This window comes from Oryctolagus cuniculus, chromosome 16, assembly GCF_964237555.1.
Source record: "Oryctolagus cuniculus chromosome 16, mOryCun1.1, whole genome shotgun sequence".
Taxonomy (NCBI): Eukaryota; Metazoa; Chordata; class Mammalia; order Lagomorpha; family Leporidae; genus Oryctolagus; species Oryctolagus cuniculus.
The window spans coordinates 71,193,839-71,214,548 of record NC_091447.1 but is presented as its reverse complement, the minus strand read 5'-3'; the positions used below and the strand labels follow the sequence as shown (position 1 = coordinate 71,214,548).

Sequence of the window (20,710 nt, the reverse complement as noted above, 5' to 3'; positions counted from 1 at the left end):
TCCAATGATTGTCATTTTTATCTTTATCTAAAAATAAATTTGAGATTTCTAATTGTTTTAGAATATGAGTCTTCTAAAATAAATACATATACACATGTGTATCACTCCTCTTTTTGTATTTTCATATTTCTAGTTTGTTTTTTCTGGACAATTTTTTGATTTTTAAAAGAATTTCTTCATTTGAAAGTCAATGACTGAGAAGAAGAGATAGATATATGGAAATCTTTTATCATAGGTTCATTTCTCAAATAGCCATATGCCCAGGGCTGAGCCATGCCAAAGCCAGGAGTCTGGAACTCCATCCAAGTCTCTTACAAGGTTGGCACTGACCAAGAACTTGTGCCATTTTGCCCCCTTTTTAGGCACATTAACAGGGAACTGAAATGTAAACACTGTACATGGGACTAAAACTGACAATGGTGTTGACTTAACCTGTTGTACCATAACACCAGCTCTAATTATTTTTTCATTTTTTAATCTTTTGAATTATTTTTTTCTTGATTTATGCTTATAGGCACTTAAAGACCGAAGTTTTAACATCTATACTTCTCTGATACCCTGTTTTGTGGACCTTCTATGCTTTTGCAAGTAAAACAGAAAGAAGTGAGATTGTACTTCTTCGTCAGGGTCTCCATAATATATTGTTCCACATGGGATAATCTCTCATAGTTATGTACTTTGGAATTCCAAGGTCAAAGTGTAGATTTGGTTTCTTCTGAAGCCTCTTCCCCTATTTTCAAATCAGCCACCAATTTGCTATGTGCTCACATGTTACTTCCTCTGTCCTTGTGTATCCTTAATATGTTTTTTTAAAGGTTTTATTTAGTTTATATAAATTTTATAGGTACAACTTTTGGAGTATAGTGATTCCTTCCCCCATACTCACCATTCCACCCTCAAACCATTACCCTCCCACTCCCTCTCCCATCCCATTCTTCTTTTTTTTTTTTTTTTTTTTTTTGACAGGCAGAGTGGACAGTGAGAGAGAGAGAGACAGAGAGAAAGGTCTTCCTTTGCCGTTGGTTTACCCGATCCGATGGCAGGAGCCAGGAGCCAGGTGCTTTTCCTGGTCTCCCATGGGGTGCAGGGCCCAAGCACCTGGGCCATCCTCCACTGCACTCCCTGGCCATAGCAGAGAGCTGGCCTGGAAGAGGGGCAACCGGGACAGAATCCGGCGCCCCGACCGGGACTAGAACCCGGTGTGCCGGCGCCGCTAGGCGGAGGATTAGCCTAGTGAGCCACGGCGCCAGCCCTCCCATCCCATTCTTCATTAGGTTTCATTTTTAATTATATACAGACCAACTCTATACTAAGTAAAGATTTCAACCATTCACACCCACACAGACACACAAACTATAAAGTACTGTTTGAAGACTAGTTTTACTGTTAATTCTCATAGTACAACTCATTAAGGACAAAGGTCCTACATGGGGAATAAGTGCACAGTGACTCTTGTTGTTGATTTAACAATTGTCACCCTTATTTATGACGTCAGTGATCACCTGTGTCAATGTCTTGCAGCGCTTCTCCAATGTTCTCTAATAATCTGATGGTGTCAGATCATAGATTTAGATCTTTAATCCATGTTGAGTGGATTTTTTGTAAAGCGTAAGGTAGGGTTCTTGCTTCATACTTCTGCATGTGGAAATCCAGTTTTCCCAGTTCCATTTGTTGAATAGATTGTCCTTGCTCCAGGAATTGAAGATTTTTGTGTCTCTGTTCATCACAGAAATTGATCCGTAATTCTCTTTCTCTGTTGCATCCTTTTCAGGTTTAGAAATTAAGGTGATGCTGGCTTCATAGAAAGAATTTGGGAGGATTTCCTCTATTTCAATTGTTTTGAATAGCTTGAGAAGAATTGGAGTTAGTTCTTTAAATGTCTGGTAGAATTCAGCAGTGAATCCATCCTGTCCTGGGCTTTTCTTTGTTAATAGGGATTTTATTACTGATTCAATTTCTGTCTTGTCTATGGGTCTACTTAGGTTTTCCATGTCTTCATGCCTCAATTTAGGTAGGTTTTATGTGTCCAGGAATCTACCCATTTCTGCTAGATTTCCCACTTTGTTGGCATACAACTCTTTGTAGTAATTTCTGCTGACTCTATTTCTGTGGTGCCAGTTGTTACATTCCTTTTTCATCTCCACTGTTATTGATTTGGGTCTTCTCTTTTTGCTTAGTTGGACCAATGGTGTATCAATTTTGTTTATTCAAAAAACCAGCTCTTCTTTTGTTGATCTTTTATATTGTTTTTGGGATTCAATTTTGTTGATTTCTTTCTCTAACTTTAATTTTTTCTTCTACTAGCTTTAGTCCAAGTGAGAGTGTGCCAAACTGTACATCTCATCCCTATCTTATTCCCACTCTTATTTTTAACAGGGATCAATTTTCAGTTGGATTCAAACTCATAAGAATAATTTTGTGTTAATTAAAGAGTTCAACCAATGATATTAAGTAGAAAAAGAAAATACTATAAAGAATAAAATAGTAAGCTCTTCCTCAACAGTCAGTACAAGGGCTGATCCAGTCATTATTTCTCATACTGTCAGTTTCACTTTTACAGGTTTCCTGTAGAGTTGGATCAATGGATATCAAGTGTCCCTGAGATCACGGCCATCTAATTGGATGATATGGGGACAGAGGGCTTGGGTCATCACCCATGCTCCTACTGGAGCCTAGGGCTTAGCCCATAGAAAGGAAACAGGGGATTGAGTCATGAACCACATCTACTATTCTGGAAAAAGAGTCCATAGTGGCACCAAGCTACAGGGAGTTGTGCCTGGTACCAGGACTTTGAGATGAAGTAGAGGGGAACCACAGTGGAGGTCACTGTGACAATTTCCCATTCCACATATTACTTCAGAATTTGAAAGGCCATTGTGTGAATGGAGATCTTGAAGTGTTCGCTGGAGTGGAAGGAGATCCAAGTGTGTGTTTTGTGACTGGCTGAAACCCAGGAACCCAAGGCAGTTCAGAGATCCCTGAAGGGGCAGCAAAGTCACTGGGGGATCCTGAATCTGAGTCATGGCACCAATGTAAGACAGCCACAAAACACACCAAACCAGAGTTAGAGGAAAGTTTTCTTGTTGGATGGGGGAAACCTGGTGGGCTGGATGGAGAGAGCAAGAGGGTGAGAGGAGGGGAAGGTAAGAGAGAGATCAAGAGAGAGCGCTCTCCACTTTTTTTTTTTAAACTATCTTCCCCTAGACTAAACCAGTAAGTTCCCTCCCTATTCTGCCATCTTGGATCTCTGATTTCTATGTCTAAATATTTAACCACAAATTTTTAAAAAGATTTATTTATTTTATTTGAAAGGCAGAGTTATGAAGATGCAGATATAGAGGCAGAAAGATAAGTCTTTCACCCACTGGTTCATGGCCCAGATGGTCACAATGACCAGAACTGTGCTGATCCAATGCCAGGAGCCAGGAGCCAAGGGATTCTTCTGGGTCTCTCACATGAGTGCAGGGTCCCAAGAACTTGGGCCATCTTCTGCTGCTTTCCCAGGCTTTAGCTGGTAGCATGATCAAAAATGGAAGAGCCCGGACTGTAACTGGTGCCCATATGGGATGCTGGCTCTGCAGCACCACTATGCCACAGCACCAGCCCCCCACCATTTATAATTTTAATGATTTTGTGTCCATTTTAAATTTAACATGACTGAAGTTGAATATTTTCATCTGTTTATTGTTCATAGTCCTTGCCTATTTTTCTGCTGGACTACAGACCTTTTCTATTTTTAACTATTAAACACTTTATTTACTAACGACATTAAGATTTTGACTAAACTAAATTAACTGTGTTATCTCAAAAATGATAAAATATTAAGTTAATGAAAAAATAGTAAAGAATATGAATAGACATTTTTATAGAAGAAATACAAATGGCCTACAGACACAGGAAAAGTGCTTAAGAGAATTAGAAATCTGGAATATTCAAATGAAAATTACAATAAGGCATCATCTTATTCCAGATAGAATGGCTATTATACAAAAGAGTAATAAAAAGCTAATGTTTATTTATATGTGAGGAAAAGGGAACACTATTACCCTGCTGGTGAAAATACAAATCAATAATCCTGTTATGGAAAACACTGTTGAGATTCATCAAGAAACAACAACAACAAAAAAGAATCTAACACAGGTCCTAGCTATCCCACTCCTGGGAATATATCCACAGGCAATTAAGCCAGCATATGAAAGAGATTCCTGTATTACCATGTTTATTGCAGCCAAATTCAAAATTACAAAAATGTGGAATCAACCTAGACATTCATCAATTGATGATTGGATAAAGAAGATGTGGTATTTATATATAAACTGTTATTACCCATGAAAAAGAATTAAATCCTGATGTTTGCAATAAGAATGGAATTTAAGATGATTACACTAACTGAAATAGTCCAGAAATATGATGACAAATATAACATTTTCTCCCACATGTGTAAAATTAATAGATACATGTATAAAAATGTGTGGATGTCTGAATATTTAATATATGGCTATAATTCCTCACTAAATTATACATTCCACACAATAACATACTTCTCATTTCTCTCTTTGTGATCACTGTCATGAATTTCATGTTACATGATATTCACATCTTTGGAAGAAATGTAGTATGTGTATTTATGCAATATCTACACATGTAGTAAGTGAATATGGAGAAGTGTTAAAATTTTTAAATTTAAAAATAAATAAGTGCAATTTTAAAAATAAGCTATATTTTTAGAAAAAGTAAACGAGAGTGGCCAATACTGTAGCACAGTGAGTAAAGCTGACACCTGCAGTGGCAGCATATCATATGGGCACTGGTTTGAGTCCTGGCTATTCCACTTCCCATCCAGCTTTCTTTTGTTGCCTGGAAAAGCAGTAGAAGATGGCCCAAGTCCTTGGGCCTCTGCATCCACTGAGAGACCCAGAAGAAGCTTCTGGCTCCTGTCTTTGGATCAGTGCAGTTCTGGCCATAGCAGCCATCTGGGGTTGGACCAGCTGATGTAATACTGACTCTCTCTCTCTCTCTCTCTCTCTCTCTCTCTCAGCCTCTCTGTAATTCTGCCTTTCAAATAACTAAGGAATAAGTGTTTTTTTTAAAAAAAAAAAAGTAAAGAGGCCAGCACCACAGCTCACTTGGCTGATCCTCTACCTGCGGCGCAGGCACCCCAGATTCTAGTCCCAGTTGGGACACTGGATTCCGTCCCAGTTGCTCCTCTTCCATTCCAGCTCTCTGCTGTGGCCCAGGAAAGCAGTGGAGGATGGCCCAGATGCTTGGGCCCTGCACCTTCATGGGAGACCAGCGGGAGGAACCTGGCTCCTGGCTTCACATTGGTGCAGTGTGCCAGCCCGTGGTGGCCATTTGAGGGGTGAATCAATGAAAGGAAGACCTTTCTCTCTGTCTCTCTCTCTCTCACTGTCTAACTCTGCCTGTCAAAAAAAAGTAAACAAGATTGAATTTCAAAAACAAAGATGGATTGAGAGAGGAATAGAAAGTGCCATAATAAAATTTTTGTAGATAGTGGGTGTATACATTATTTTGATTGTGGTAATGATGTAATTCTGTATACATGAGGGGTTTTCAAAATGCCCATAAAACATCTACTACAAAAAACATGGATTTCAAATTTTGGAACCAAATAAGCTCATCTTTTAGTTCCATTTTCATGAAGTTTTTAGAAATTATCAGCTTTCAAAATTAACATATAGTTGATTATATGTCAATTATTTCACAACAGAGATGTAAAATTAAACTAAAATATAAAAATGGTTTTAAATTTTCATTTAAGGTGAAAAAATTTAATATATTTCATATATACAGATTTAGGAACACAGTGATACTTCCCACCCTACACAATCTCCTGGCAATGCTCCCATTCTTACTGCTCCCTCCTTTCTTATTCCCTCTTTTACTTTTTACAATGAACTACTTTCAGTTTACTTTATACTCAAAAGATTAACTCTACTAAGAGTTCAACATGTAGTGAGAGGGAAAATAATCTTCAACATTGGAAAAGAATGCCACACGCCTTGGAAAAGTCTCAATAACTTAAGTGCATTGATTTTCTACAAACTAATCAATAGCAAAATCCAAGCAGAGCATAGAATTCCAGTAAAAATTCAAATAGGAATTATTAGCAATTCAATTGATAAGCCGAAAACTAAAATAGCTTTATGTAAGAGCAAATGACCCAACGTGACAATGACACTTCTGAAACAAAGCATAATAAACATATATGTTATGCATCACCAGTCAAGAGTTACCATACATTCATAATACACATGGGATTCTTACAGATATTGAAGTTGAAATAGAAAACTCAGCAGTAAAACAGAATAAATTAGTCAGAAAATAAACCCTTTAATATATGGCAAGTTTGTATATATAGCAAAAATAACAGGGTAGATAGTTGGAGAAAGAAATATTGTTTACTGTATGTAGTAATGATGAAAGCAAAAAGGGTAATGTAAATCAAACAAAATGGCCTTTACTACACACTATGCAAACAGCAATGACATCATAAATAAGAGTGTCATTTTTTAAATCAACAACAGAAGTCACTGTGCACTTGCTCCCCATGTAGGTAGGACCTCTGTTCTTGTTGAGTTATACTATGAGAATTAGTGGGAAAACTTGTCTTCAAACAGTACTTTATACTTTGTGTAGGAGGGTGTAAACTGTTGAAATCTTTACTTAGTATAGATTTGGTCTTCTGTATATAAAGATAATTAAAATGAATCTTAATGAAGAGTGGGATGGGAATAAGGGTGGGAAGGTGGGTATGGAGGGAAGAACTGCTATATTCCTAAAGCTATACCTATGAAATTTGTATTTATAAATAAAAGCTTTCAAAAAGTATTAAAAAATTGAAAATAAAATATATAAGAACTCACTTATTTAAAATGGGTTAGACAGAAATTAAGAGCTATAAGTATGATTATTTTTAAAAGGATATGTAAAATCAGCAAACTATGCTCCCAGGTTAAGAATGTAGAAAAAGCTAGGAAAAGTAATGGCAAAACAAAGAGCATGAAGAAACAATGAGTGCAAAGGGAAAAGATGCTCTGGTGCTTTACAGTTGCTGTTAGGACACATGGAGCAGGTACAGTGGCATATGGGAAATGACACTCTGCCCATTAATATGCTCTTTTCTGTACTAAGCCACAACTCTTGGTTCCTTCATGTGTTCCATTGCACTCAATCACTTCTACCCCTTCTGTGGACCATTGAATGCTGCCGCTACTGCCATATTGTACCTAGAGGGCACGTACTCTATTTACTGAGCCCATGTAAGGGCCAGCCAAGACATTATCACCAACTTCCTCTTGGTCACAATTTTCTAAGATCTGATTGGTTTTCTGGGTGCAGATATACAGGGTATAGACCATACTGCATTTGCGGATTTCAAGACTGGATCAACAGGATTCTGGAAGGATATTTGGGATCTTGGGTCACAGAAAAACAACTGCATTATTCACCATCCAGCTCACAACTTTTACATCAGCAAAATAATCTCCATAGCTCCGGTCTGTAGAACCAGTAACACAAGGGATCCAGACAGAAACTCAATGTGTGACTTAAAAAGAAGCAAGGAAATTCAAACTCCAGTCCAACCTTATGAGTAGTAACATAACAAAGCAAGCAGCAAACAAGTGAGTGTATATCCACCCAATGGATGCTCCCTGTACAAGTGGGGTTGTGTGGTGGAATGGGAAGGCCGTGCCAAGATGGCCGCTGGCAGGCAAGCATCAGTTACTCAGGAAATGGCTTCAGAACCCACCTGGCAAAGGAGCCTGCCTGGCCATAGGCAGTGATTTAAGGCATAAACCGCCCCTTGACTGGATTGGCTGCCTTGGCTATAAGCTGCTGTACCAACTGAAATAAATGACTCTGCAGGCTGCTCACTTCTAGCCCAGTTTCACTCTACTCTGTGTCTGTCATGACTCCACGCCTCTTGCCCCAACCATGCTCCTCCTCTCAGAACAAATCCACTGCCATTGTGTCCTAGGATTTTTCACAAATTTGCAAGATGTTTGCTTTGATTTTTTTGTTGCTTTCTGCAGCCGTATTGCCTTGTGATGTGTCATAATGATCCCAACTGCTTTCTCAAAATGGAATGCATTTTTTACAAGGATACTGATACTGTGATTGTTGCATTTTTCCCCATTTACACATACCTCATTGATAGAATCATTAATATTTTCAATAAGAATCTCACATTCTAAGGGTAAGTTCTCTTTGCTGTAATCATTTTCCCATAAGTCACATATTAGCCTCTTGTTATATGGTCTGCAGATGGGTGGACAAACGCATTCTGTGTCCCTCCCTGTCCATCTTATGTCCCTCCTAAAAACTGCTGAAAATTGATTTGGGAATGATGAAGACATTTCTTTCTTGTCTGGCACCCTTAATGGGTCAGGGAAAGGTGGTCTCATCAGAGGAAAGTCTCGTTGTTCTTCCTGTCCTTCCTAGTCCATGTTTATCAGCTCAGTGGACTACTGTGCTCAGCAGACTTTCAGAAACAGTGCACCAAAATGAGCAAACTTGGGTTAACATGAGCTCTTCTACATGTGCTCACAAACTTTTCTGTTATGTACCGGATTTGGGGCCATGAGAACACTTTATTTCTCCTACAGTCCTGAAGAAAATATAAAGTTTTTGCTAGTACCTAGTAATCATAGGGTAACACCTCTGCAAAAATATAATATTAAATATATTTTAATGGTGAGTGTGACCCATGTGAACTCTAATGATTTGAAAATACAAAATTCAGGTTGAGTCACTGATTCTGTCTTTTCAAGACAAGAATAGATATTGCAGAAGAGGTATTATTATGTCTCTACCCCTCCTTAACAGGTTTTCTTTTTGTAGCTAAATATAAATGTTTCAAATATATGTATACATACATATATATGAAAATTTCATGCCTACAGAATATTGTATCTTGTAGGATGGCATAATAGTTTTCTGCACACCTGTTGTTGAAAGTACTCATTTTCTAATTGGTTTCTACTGTAATTCAACAGGAAGTAGGATGACACTGCATAGATCTTTGATGGGTAGGTATTAGGACATAGATCATTGCATTATCATTAAAGCCAGTGGATTAGAGAAGTATACTTGGTGCTACCAAGGTGATGCCATTGATTACATATTTTAGGCATTTGTCCAAAGATCACTGCAGAAATAATTTAATGGATACTAGCTCAGTTTAACAATATTCTCTTCACATTTTTATAAATTGCCCTAATTTGATATGCACACGTCATCCCATCTATGAAGTATTAGTAGTAGTGGGATTCCTCATGGCTATGCATGCAGTATATCATTTAAGTGCACCCTGAAATGATGGAGACCAGGAGATAGTGAATTCCCAGGAGCAGGAAAAGCTTCTATGAATAGGGCCCAGATTCCTGCCACATGAATACCATGCAAACTGGAGCTCATGAGTCTCAGCAAACCCAAGAGAAAACAATTACTTATGACACTTGAAAAAGCAAGCAATATTAACAATAATCTTAGACACTATACCCTCCACCGTTAGATTCACCAACTTTAGAATATACAGTAATTAGTGATAAACTGTTGGAGATAGGGAACACAGTATAAAACACATCAAAAAGGGCAACTCTCAAAAATGTTCAGTGTGCCAAAAAACCTTCCAGACCTTTTGATACCAGAAGGGAGCTGGAGGATGAAATGAACAGGATGAGGACTGGAGGAAAGAGTAGAAGAATGAGGAGAAGAATAGGTACATATTAAGTACAAAACTGAAAATTATTTGATCCCTTTAGCAAGGATCTTCAAAATTCCTCGTTCTACATAAAAAATGTGAATGAGATATTTGGATAACAAATATGTATAGAAGCTATATATATATAAACTATACCAGCTGTATATATGGTTATAGACAACTATTTATAAATAAAATATACATACTTATGCAACATAAACCAAAAAATGAAAAACTATCATTTCCTCTGGAGCACACAGTGACAATCAACAGGCAGTCAACATGACCTAGTCTGTTCATCAATACTGAAAATACAGGACATCTGAAAAAACTGAAAGGGGCTCGCCTTGCTTCTTGCTGAAGTGTCAGACCCCAGAAATAGAAATGCATGGTGTCCTTTTCATGGAAGACTACTTATGTTCAATTCCGTAGGGCAAATTGAGTGAAAAAGGCTAGTTTGAACTAAGTACTGATACCAGTGGGAATAATTTACTTTAACATATGCTTAGTATTCTGAATGGATGACTGCCTTAATTGCAAAGCATCATGTGACTTGCAGTCCAGTGTTTCAAGTCCACTCAGTGAATGTTTCATGTTTTTCTATAAAGTGTTCTTTGCTTTTCCTGTTCTTTCAAGCTGTGATGTGATTTTATTTTCCTGGCTTGTGATGGATGCTGATGGGTAAGTTTGATGGGGCAGAAATTTAAATGCCAGGCTTCAACTCTACCATTCTCAGTGCATTTTCTTGCTTCTAAATTTCATTACAATAGGATTTGAGGTTTGCATCTTATTAGTGCTTCAAAGATCCCCAGGGGTCCTGCTTGAGGTAATGAGCTGTTTGCAATGTGTATAAATGAAGGTAGAAGAAATGACTTTCTGGATAATCATCTTGATGAGACATAGAAAAGGAGAAAATACAGCTAGATAATCCTACATCACATTTGCAGTCAAGTAACCAAGGAATGGCTATGCCATCTTGGCAAAGTTTCCATGCTGAGTGGGTATGTGCTGAAACCTGAGCTGAAAGCACATGTAATCAGAACCCAGAAAAGACTTGGAAAATAGGGAAGAGAAGTGAACACAAAGTTTAGTAAAACTGAGTGTCACCTTGGTGGTGGTGGTGGGGGGGGCTTAAAAAAACACCGTATCATTGCAATGTCAAAATAATACAAGACAGTATATTTATGAACTGGTTCCTGTTACAGGAGAAATCCTGTGGCTAAACTGAATTAACTGTCTCCAAGTAATAAAGAATTAAAGAGAGGTAGAAAAGGGAAATGGTGAAAGTAAGATTTAGAGGGATGGTACACACACAGGCAGGGTTATGGGAAACCTCTTATGAGAACTGCAATTTCTAAAATTATTGTCCTTTTTATTGGATGTGTGTTGCATATGAGCCAACACATAGTTGAATATTCAATTAGGGCAGAGTTTGGGGGCAGGACATGAGTAATACCCACTCTGCTGTTCCTTTTAAGGAATTCTCGGTGATAGCCTCAGGTGCACAAGTGGCTGGGGACACACATTAAAATTTAGAAAATGTCATGGCATCTGATACATGATGGTAAATGAGCCTCTGGTGCCTGATGGTGAGTGGGTTGGCCAATATCCTCTTGGATATTTCTAGCCAGTGCAATCCCAATAGCTAAACATAACAGGTATTTAGGTTGTGGAAGGTGTGAACACGAGGCTGCTAGCAATCCTGTTTCTACTGCTAACTAGTTCCTTGTATATTTCACCCCCAAATAATTCAATAAAATAAGAGGTAACAACAATGCCAGGTGAATCTAAGCATGTGGGAACTCAATTACAAACATCAATGCACCACAGAAGACTGGATGGAAAATCCCAGGAATATGTAAAAATAGCATGAAATCAATCCTGGGAAGACTGCCACCAGAACACTCTGCACAGATCCCCTCCTCACCTGATAAAAAGATTTTGGGTAATCTAGGAAAATCCAGATTTTGACAGAGATAAATCTAGGGTTCTCATTAGTATAGATGTCACCAGAAACTAATCCCCTACAAAATACTCATCATCCAGGACTGAGAGAACAGTTTCACGGTTTGCAACAAAAGCTTGGCTGTAATCACACCACTATTTTGTGCTACAATAATGAGGCAAAAGGAATCATGGGAATAAACAAAACCACTACAGCAAATAATTTTATAATCAAGGAAGATAGTATTTCAAATGTTCCTGACTAAATTGTTAACGTTTATGTAACTATATAACTCATTTACATAGCCCAAATCACTATAAAGGTACATCAAAGAGAAAAAGATTCTGAATACATAGTCCTTCTGTCATACAGCATTATTCCATCATGTGAATTCAATGCCTGCTGATGTTTCCAGTAGTGTTTCTCTACATTTTCACAGTGCTTTCCATAATTCTGCTTTTTGTTGAAGTTTGCCTTATAAGAAAGGTTTTTATAGTTCCACTACATTCACAGGATTTTCCCTCTATGTGGGTTTTCTGATACATTGTTAAAATGATTTATGGTAAAGATTTCTGACAATGCATGTTCTTATCACTAAGTCCTTTGATGTGTGAAGAATGAATTATGGTAAAAATATTTTTATACTCATTATACAGGCTGTTATTTTTTCTTTGTATGAGTTTCTAATACCTCCTGAAGAATAACTTCTGGTAAAAATGGTTTTTATTTTTTCTGACCCAGTGCATACAAAATGCCCCCTCCTCCTTTGTGAATTCTTTGCCTATTGAGAGTGTTAACTTCAGGAAAATGTTTTTCTATATTCATAAGTGCTGTTCCCTGTACAAAATCCTCAGATATGCAATGAGGACTGACTTCTGAGACTTTTTCATAATCATTACATTAAGCTTCCTCTCCTGTGTGAATTATCTAGTGCATAATGTGTAACTGCCAACAAAAGCTTTTCCACACTGATTAATGTTTCTCCCCTGTGTAAATTCTGTGGTGTTAGGAGTTACTACTTCTGGCAAAACTTTTCCACTTTGATCACATTTACAATATTTCCTCTCCATGTGTGAATTCTCTGATGTTTATTAAGGTATGACATTCGCCAAAAGGTTTTCCCACACTCATTACATTCATAAGGCTTCTCTGCTGTATGAGTTCTTTGATGTTTAATGAGGATTGATATATGGCCAAAGGCTTTTCCACACTCATTACATTGATAAGGTTTCTCCCCTGTGTGAATTCTCTGATGTGTTTTGAGGTCTGACTTTCTCCAAAAGGCCTTTCCACATTCACTGCAGTCGTAAGGTTTCTCCCCTGTGTGAATTCTCTGATGAGCTTTGAGGTGTGACTTTTGGCCAAAGGCTTTTCCACATTCATTATAGTCATAAGGTTTCTCCCTTGTGTGTATTCTCTGATGTTTGATGAGGTCTGACTTCAGTCGGAAGGCTTTTCCACAGTCATGACATTCATAAATTTTCTCCCCTGTGTGAATTCTCTGATGTGTTATGAGGTGTGACATCTGGCCAAATGCTTTTCCACACTCATTACATTCATAGGGTTCCTCCCCTGTGTGAATTCTGATGTGTTGAGGTGTGACTTCTGGCAAAAGGCTTTTCCACATTCATTGCATTCATAAGGCTGTTCTCCTGTATGAATTCTCTGATGTGTAATGGGGATTGATTTATGACAAAAGGCTTTACCACATTCATTACATTCATACGGTTTCTCCCCTGTGTGAATTCTCTGATGTGTTATGAGATGTGACTTCCGACAGAAGGCTTTTTCACATTTATCACATTCATAAGATTTCTCACCTATGTGAATTCTCTGATTTCTAGTGATGTCTGAAATTAGGTAAATGGTTTTTCCACATTCATTGCACCAAAAGGGCTTTTGCCCTGTGTGAGTTCTGGGAAGGATGTTAAGGCAGGATTTACAACTGAAAGATTTTCCACAGGGTTTACACACATGGGCTTTTTTTCCTGTATATGTTCTCTGATTTATTGTAAGATCTGATTTACATGTTCTAATCTCATTTTCAACAGATTCACAGAGTTTCTGTCTTGTGTGGCTTCACTGATGCTTACTGAGGTTATCATTTTTATGTAAAGTTTTCTTTTCTATCTGAGTTGTGTTTCCAACAAAGACAGTTGATTTAATACAGGGTTCTTCTAAATGAACCTTCTCAAATGAAAAGAGTATCTCTTCCTTCTGAAGGCTTAACCTTGTCCATTCCGTTCAAGTGGCCACTGCATAGTCTGAATCTTGTTATGCTGACAAAGAAGCTCGCAGCATGGGGCAGAATTCCCAGGTACATTAGGGACATCAGATTTCTCTCCAGTTTCCATCACATCAGACCCACTAGGGAGATACACATTTTGGAATATATTGCATGCCTTGTGTTTCATTCCTGAACAACTTCCCCTTTTTATAATAAGTTTTGGAATATGGCTTGAGCTTAAATGAACTGCTTCTTTAAATTCAACTCCCTTGTGAACTGATGTGTTATTGTTTATGATTGTATCTTGATTCAAACTTATGTCTGTCTTCATTTTCCTGATTGGTCCCAATTAAGCCATCCATTTTCTGGGCAACTGAAATGAGAAAACAACCATATTCATGGACCACATGTAAGTATTTCTTCTGAAATGCTCATATAGTGGCAATGAAAGTATTTAATATCGTAATGGCGTAAGATTTTAGCATATCACTAAAAATATTTATTGATGATAGTTTTCCTTAATACATTAATAAAATAAATAGTTAACATATTTCTCAATGTTCAATCATGCTTTTTTTACTACCATAAATATTTTAAGTGTGTGGCAGAATGGGTGATGTTGTAAGGTAAGTTAAGTCACTGACTGGAATGCCTACATCCCAACACAGTCCAAATTTTACTCATGGGTAGTCTGCTTTCTGTACAGCTTTCTGCCAAGCTATCATGGGAGGCAGAAGATGATGATTTCTAATGCTCTGGACACTGTCATACACTTGAGAGACCCAGATGGAATTCCATGCTTTTGCCTTCAGCCTCATCCATCCATAACTCTTGGAAGTATTTGTGGAATGCGTATGTAAATAGAAGACCTGTGTTTGTGTATGTGTCTCCTTCTCTCATGATCTCTTTGATCTTCTTGAACATGAAAATATCTGAGATATTAATGAATGGAATGGTGAAACACTTAGTAAATACATTTACCCACTGACTAGCTGCAACAAAACATGGAATGCTTTCCACCAGTTAATTTCTCCCTGTCCTTTTTCTATAACTTTTTTTTCTTTTTATAAAAACTGTGCTTTGTGCTTCTCAACTGAACTTTCAGTCTTAACAATGGGCATATTCTAATGGATCATTTACTTGAAGATGGATTTATGTCTGTCCCCTATGCAGGATCACAGTTTAGAAATAGGACTTGAATCTATGGTTGTCCCCTGTTCAGTCTTCCCAGGGGAATGGTATTTGTGGGGTTTTTCTAAATGCAAAAAATATCCTTTTATCTAAACACCATGACAGTTTTACTCATACTCCTAAAGAAACCCAATATCTTCAGCTTCTCAGAACCACAATAGGTACAAAAAAAAAAAAAAAAAAAAAAAAGTCCAATATATCATCCTGCATATGCGCTCCAAATAATTTAAGGGATTTCTTTCTGTAGCTCAGGTTGTGTTCAGCTTCTTGGAAAAGTGTTTTCTAACACATGCTGATATCAACAGCCCTTTCTGCTTTAAATTCTTGGTACACACTCCTGCTTGATAATTTGAGTTTCTGAATGCTTTTTGATTTCTGTTTTGAAGGATCATTTGTCTCCTACTTACATGGAAAACTGAGTCTTCTATGTCGTTCACACAGGTCTATTGTTCATTTAAAGCTGCTGAAAAAGGGAGAATTCAAACTATTCCCAAAGAAATCTGAGCTATTCAACTTGAAGCCTTGTGTTTCATTGACCTTGGGAAGCAGAATCTCTTGATTCTCTTAATGAGTTTAGGGCCACCTATTTCCATGTTCCTATGCTGGGGGTCCTGCTTAACTTCATGATTTCTGATGTCAGAGGATAGCTGATTGCTCTTGAATATCTTTTATCATTTTATTTATTCATTCAATCATTTGAGAGTCAGAGAGACAAAGAGAAAGAGAGAGCACCTATCAAACGGTTCATTCCTCAAATGTCTGCAGCAATCATTTTATTATTGATTTGAGAGAGAAAGAGATAAATAGAGTTCACATTCATTGGTTAAATCTTGAAATCTTTGCAAAAGCAAGCTCTGTGCTCAATCAAAACCAAGAACAGGAACCAGCAGTAAGAAACCATACCTATGAGCTTTCCAATAACCAAATGTTAAGGGAATTAATAAACACATGATCAAAATACATAAAGAAAAATCAGTGTGAAAATGGAGGAAAAAAAAAGTTAGAACAGACTTAGTACAGCAAGAAAGGGGCTGGATTTCTTTCACATCAAAGAAGATATTCATCAAGAGAACAAGAGGTAGAGAGATGTACACAGGAGAACCTGCCCTGGAGACTATAGAATGACCATGTCTAATGCATGAAACCCACTGAACTCAGAAGGCTGAGACTTGGAGAAAACTAGCAACAAGTTCTTGTCAATATTTGCTTCATTCATTCTGTCCCAGGTACTATACCCAGAATATGCTGACTGACCTGATAGGCGCCAGTTTAGCGGTTTTTCCACCACACATGGCTCTGCACCATCTTCTAACCTGAAGATTAACTCAGATTTGGTAATGCAGTATCCTGTTAATGAGAAATAATGTAAGATTTTGTCAAATAACTTAAAGGTTATTTGAAGAAGAACATTAGCTTTGCACAGGAGCTGTGCAACAGAAGTGCCGATTTGAATCCTTTCCTGGGGGAGAGATATTCAGATTCTTCATGGACTCAGATTCTATATATACCCAGCATTAAACCTTACAAAGTTTTCATGTATTTAACAAACCAGAAGAAAATGTTCCAACTGAGCAAATAAGGGAAGTATCACTCACCCAAGGACACCAGGCAGTTATAGGTCTCTAGCATCACATGCCTGTACAGGATTCTCTGAGCAACAATCAGGTCCTGCCATTCCTCCCAGGTGAAGTCCACAGCTAGGTCTTTGAATGACACCAACACTTGAAACGTCATATTTCTCCTAAACATATCAGCTGTACCCAAAAGCAGAGATAGGGAGTGTATTCTTCTGTGTGCATCTTATGTGCCTCTGAAATAAAATGCAGCCAACTTTATAATATGAACGCAATAGAAGGAAACCACTATGAAAATATCTTGCTCAATATTAACTTTATTTCAAAATCACTACAATAAATTTTATCTGGAACTGATCTTTCTGCTATTGATTCTGAAAGGATCTCACAGTGTAGTCTATAGATGCAAGTATAAACACATGACTGAAACAGCATGTAAAAGAAACTACAGGAGAATATGTTCAACATCAATCAGGGTAAAAGAAAACTTTTTAAAAGATTTTTCTGTATCAGCAGGCTGCAGTTCACTGAAATGCCAAAGTTGGTTAGACCTTCTGCATGAGTATGTTCTCACGAATATGATACAACACAAATCAGATGGTAATAGCACAAAGAACAAAGGCCAGGTAATGGGGATACAAACTGCACCACCTCTAAGTGAGTGATCCCAGGCTGTGAGTGGTGTTCACATGGGCAGTGAAGCTGCACAAGGAACTGATAATCTTTATTTACATGCTTGAAAGAATTCAACAATAAAAATGTATGGGTTCACACCAGTGCCGTGGCTCACTAGGGTAATCCTCCACCTTGCGGCACCGGTACACCAGGTTCTAGTCCCGGTCGGGGTGCTGGATTCTGTCCCGGTTGCCCCTCTTCCAGGCCAGCTCTCTGCTATGGCCAGGGAGTGCACTGGAGGATGGCCCAAGTGCTTGGGCCCTGCACCCCATGGGAGACCAGGATAAGTACTTGGCTCCTGCCATCAGATCGGTGTGGTGCACCAGTCGCAGCGTGCCAGCTGCAGTGGCCATTGGAGGGTGAACCAACGGCAAAAGGAAGACCTTTCTCTCTGTCTCTCTCTTTGACTGTCCATTCTGCCTGTCAAAAAAAAAAAATGTATGGGCTATTTTTGTAAAGTTATTTATCAAATATTTTCATAAGCATATTCATATTTCCTCCAATAATCAAAATTATTATTTTTCACATAAAAATGATTGCTCACATCCTAAAGCACAGAGTGTAAATTATAGGTAACCAATAAAATCTGGTTATTACTTGAAAAGAATTATATTTTAAATGTCATCCCAGGGAGGCAATGGGGTAAGCACTATATGGTAAACAGAGGGAAGACACCACAGTGAGACATGATTATTTACCATCGGGACACAGAGCAGTAAGAAGGCAGAACAGAACAGTCACTATACATATGAAAAAGGGAACAAGAAGCAAGAACAGAACTCACTATTAATTTGTTGTGAAGCAAGTGAAATACGGAGTTTATTTCCATATCATGTGCATGAGAGTTGGGGTAGACACTGTCACTGAAATGAAATTGGGCAAGACGACAAAGAATATGGTGGAAAGGAGAGATATTGAATTTGGACACATTATGTTTGAAGTTTCAATAGCCATGTATGTGGGGATGTCAGAATGGTAGCTGGACCTATGATATACAATGCAGGAGAGATGTGGGCTGCAGATAAAGATCTGGCAAGCAGCAGCATTTCAGTAACACTTGAAGCCAAAGCAGTGAAGGCAAGACTCAAAGAGAAGTGAAGTGACAGGAAGCAGAAAAGGGAGGAGCACAGAATGTGAGGAAAAACTGACACTCACTGATACAAGAAGTAAAGGAAATATTAGTGTAATGGTCCAAAGAGAATGAAAATTCAAAATTTCTTCCAAGGACTTGTAAAAGCTCAATGATAAGAAATCCATGAGTACAAATAATTTTAAAATTTCTTATAAATCCTAAGAAGTACCTTCATGTGTTTCATCATATTTGGAGCTCTATGGAGAAAAAATTCTAGAATCATCCACACAGGTAATGAGAAAAAGTTCTTAAAAAAATTCCATTTCTTGTAAAACAGATTCTCTAAGAAGTTCCTGCACATTCATTTTGGATCAGTGACATATTTTCTCTAGTCATAAAGATAGGCAATGTTGTAGTAAAGGCCATTCTGACAGGCTAATAGAAATAAGTGATGTGATACACACTTGAATGTGGAAGCACTTCAGAGGCTGGGAGTCACTAGTTATTATTATAACCACAATCAGGCTCTCACTGCCCCTGATATTCTAAGACACCCAGAAAAAGCATCATTTAGAACAGTTAATTCTCATAGATACTTATGGGATGGCTCTGTGGGCTTTTTAATAAATGGTGTGTGAAACATAGGCAGAATATAAAGTTAAAAGTCAATCCCAGTTCACATCAAGTGTATAACAACATGAAAACTATATGGAATGTGTGGTGTACAGTCTTGTATTTAAAGTCAATTCTATCTTAAACTCAATATCCAGAAGTTACATAAGCCCAAGCTGAAAAATTTGAATATACAAATGTCAAAACTTTTTAATATAAAGATTAAAGATATATGAAGAATGATTAAAAAAATTAAGTCACACTACCCCAGAAAATTCACTTTCCTAATAAAATTTGCCATCCAAATGAAAAAATAAGGAAAGAACTGGCATCAAAATGAGAAAATGGGGACTGGCACAGTAGCACACTGGGTTGATCCCCCACCTGTGGCGCTGGCATCCCATGTGGATGCCAGGTTCTACTCCTGGTTGCTCCTCTTCTAGTCCAGCTCTCTGCTGTGGCCCGGGAGAAAGCTCCTGGCTCCTGGCTTCAGATTGGCGTAGCTCCAGCCCTTGCAGCCATTTGGGGAGGGAACCAGCAGAGGGAGGACCTTTCTCTCTTATCTCTCACTATCTGTAACTCTACCTGTCAAATAAATAATCTTTAAAAAAAATGAGAAAATGTGTAACTATTATTGGTTATTCTCTGCTTTTCAAAATACCAGTCTTTTAAGTTACAAGAGGGGGGCGCAGCAGGTAAAGCTGCCACCTGCAGTGCCAGCATCCCATATGGGTGCCAGTTTGATTCCTGGTTGCTCCACTTCCAATACAGCTCTCTAAGGCTGGGAAAGCAGTGGAAGATGGTCCAGGTCCTTGTTTGGGCCCCTGCACCTGTGTGGGAGACCCAGAAGAAGCTCCTGGCTCCTGGTTTCAGATAAGTCCAGTTCTGGCCTTTGCAACCATTTGGGGAGTACACCTGTGCTTCTGCCTCTCTGTAACTCTGCCTTTCAAATAAATATTTAAATATATATATATGTATATATAAAAAGAATAAATTGTGACAAAAATGAAAAACACAAATTAAAATTACACTGCAATATACTGTTTTACCTAATATATTGGACAAAGTTTTATAAAATCTTTTTTTTCTAATCAATAGGTAAACATCATTTTACTGGTTCTAGTCTCAAAACATATCCCATATTGCATCAGTACTTAATACCATTGTAACTATGGTTTTACAAAACACCAGCTTCTAAACTGTTCCCAATACCGTCTCCAAGGAGAGAAAACCCAGAAAAGCTTTGGGAGGTCACAAGAAGATAGAAAAACAAAATTAGCTACCTGAAGGACTTCAACCCATGGCCATTTTTCATGTCATGCTATCTGAGAAATTCGGAAGATGTGTAGGGTAAGTTAAATCTAAAGTCAGAAGAAAAAAAAAAAAAAAACTTTAGGAGGACATAAATTCTGCCAGGATAAAGGGCACCATTAATATTAGATGAGAGAACTTGAGGTTCTATGTACTATCAGGTAGTATGACACACATGTAAATACAGACTTAATTAGTGGTAGACCAGAAAAATGTTCAATGAAATAAAAATTGAAAAACTCTACTATAAATTATAATATCACTGATCAGAAGCAGCTCAGGCTGCAATCAAAATCTGTATCAGAAAGAATGAACGTGTCCTGAAGAAAATTTGGCTATTATCCAGAACCTGGGCTGGGTTCTCTTAACCATTAGGTCT

At 37.9% G+C, this 20,710-nt stretch overlaps 1 protein-coding gene across 41 annotated transcripts in view; it reads right to left on the bottom strand.

The window, feature by feature from the left end:
- Positions 1–1,361: 1,361 nt before the first annotated feature.
- LOC103345948 (zinc finger protein 39) overlaps positions 1,362–20,710 on the bottom strand; it is a 74,215-nt gene continuing 54,866 nt past the window's right edge. For 20 of the 41 annotated variants that reach the window (XM_070059269.1, XM_070059257.1, XM_070059246.1 and 17 more), the window contains 3 exons: positions 16,683–16,897; positions 16,342–16,434; positions 11,880–14,269 (listed from right to left, as the gene is read on the bottom strand). In XM_070059269.1, coding sequence (XP_069915370.1) covers positions 14,181–14,269; positions 16,342–16,434; positions 16,683–16,836 — 336 coding nt within the window. In that variant the 5' untranslated portion in view covers positions 16,837–16,897 and the 3' untranslated portion in view covers positions 11,880–14,180. Of the gene's footprint in view, positions 14,270–16,341; positions 16,435–16,682; positions 16,898–19,404; positions 19,622–20,303; positions 20,382–20,710 lie in introns of all 41 variants that reach the window. The other 21 variants (XR_007916585.2, XR_011382925.1, XM_070059255.1 and 18 more) reach the window with 5 other exon arrangements.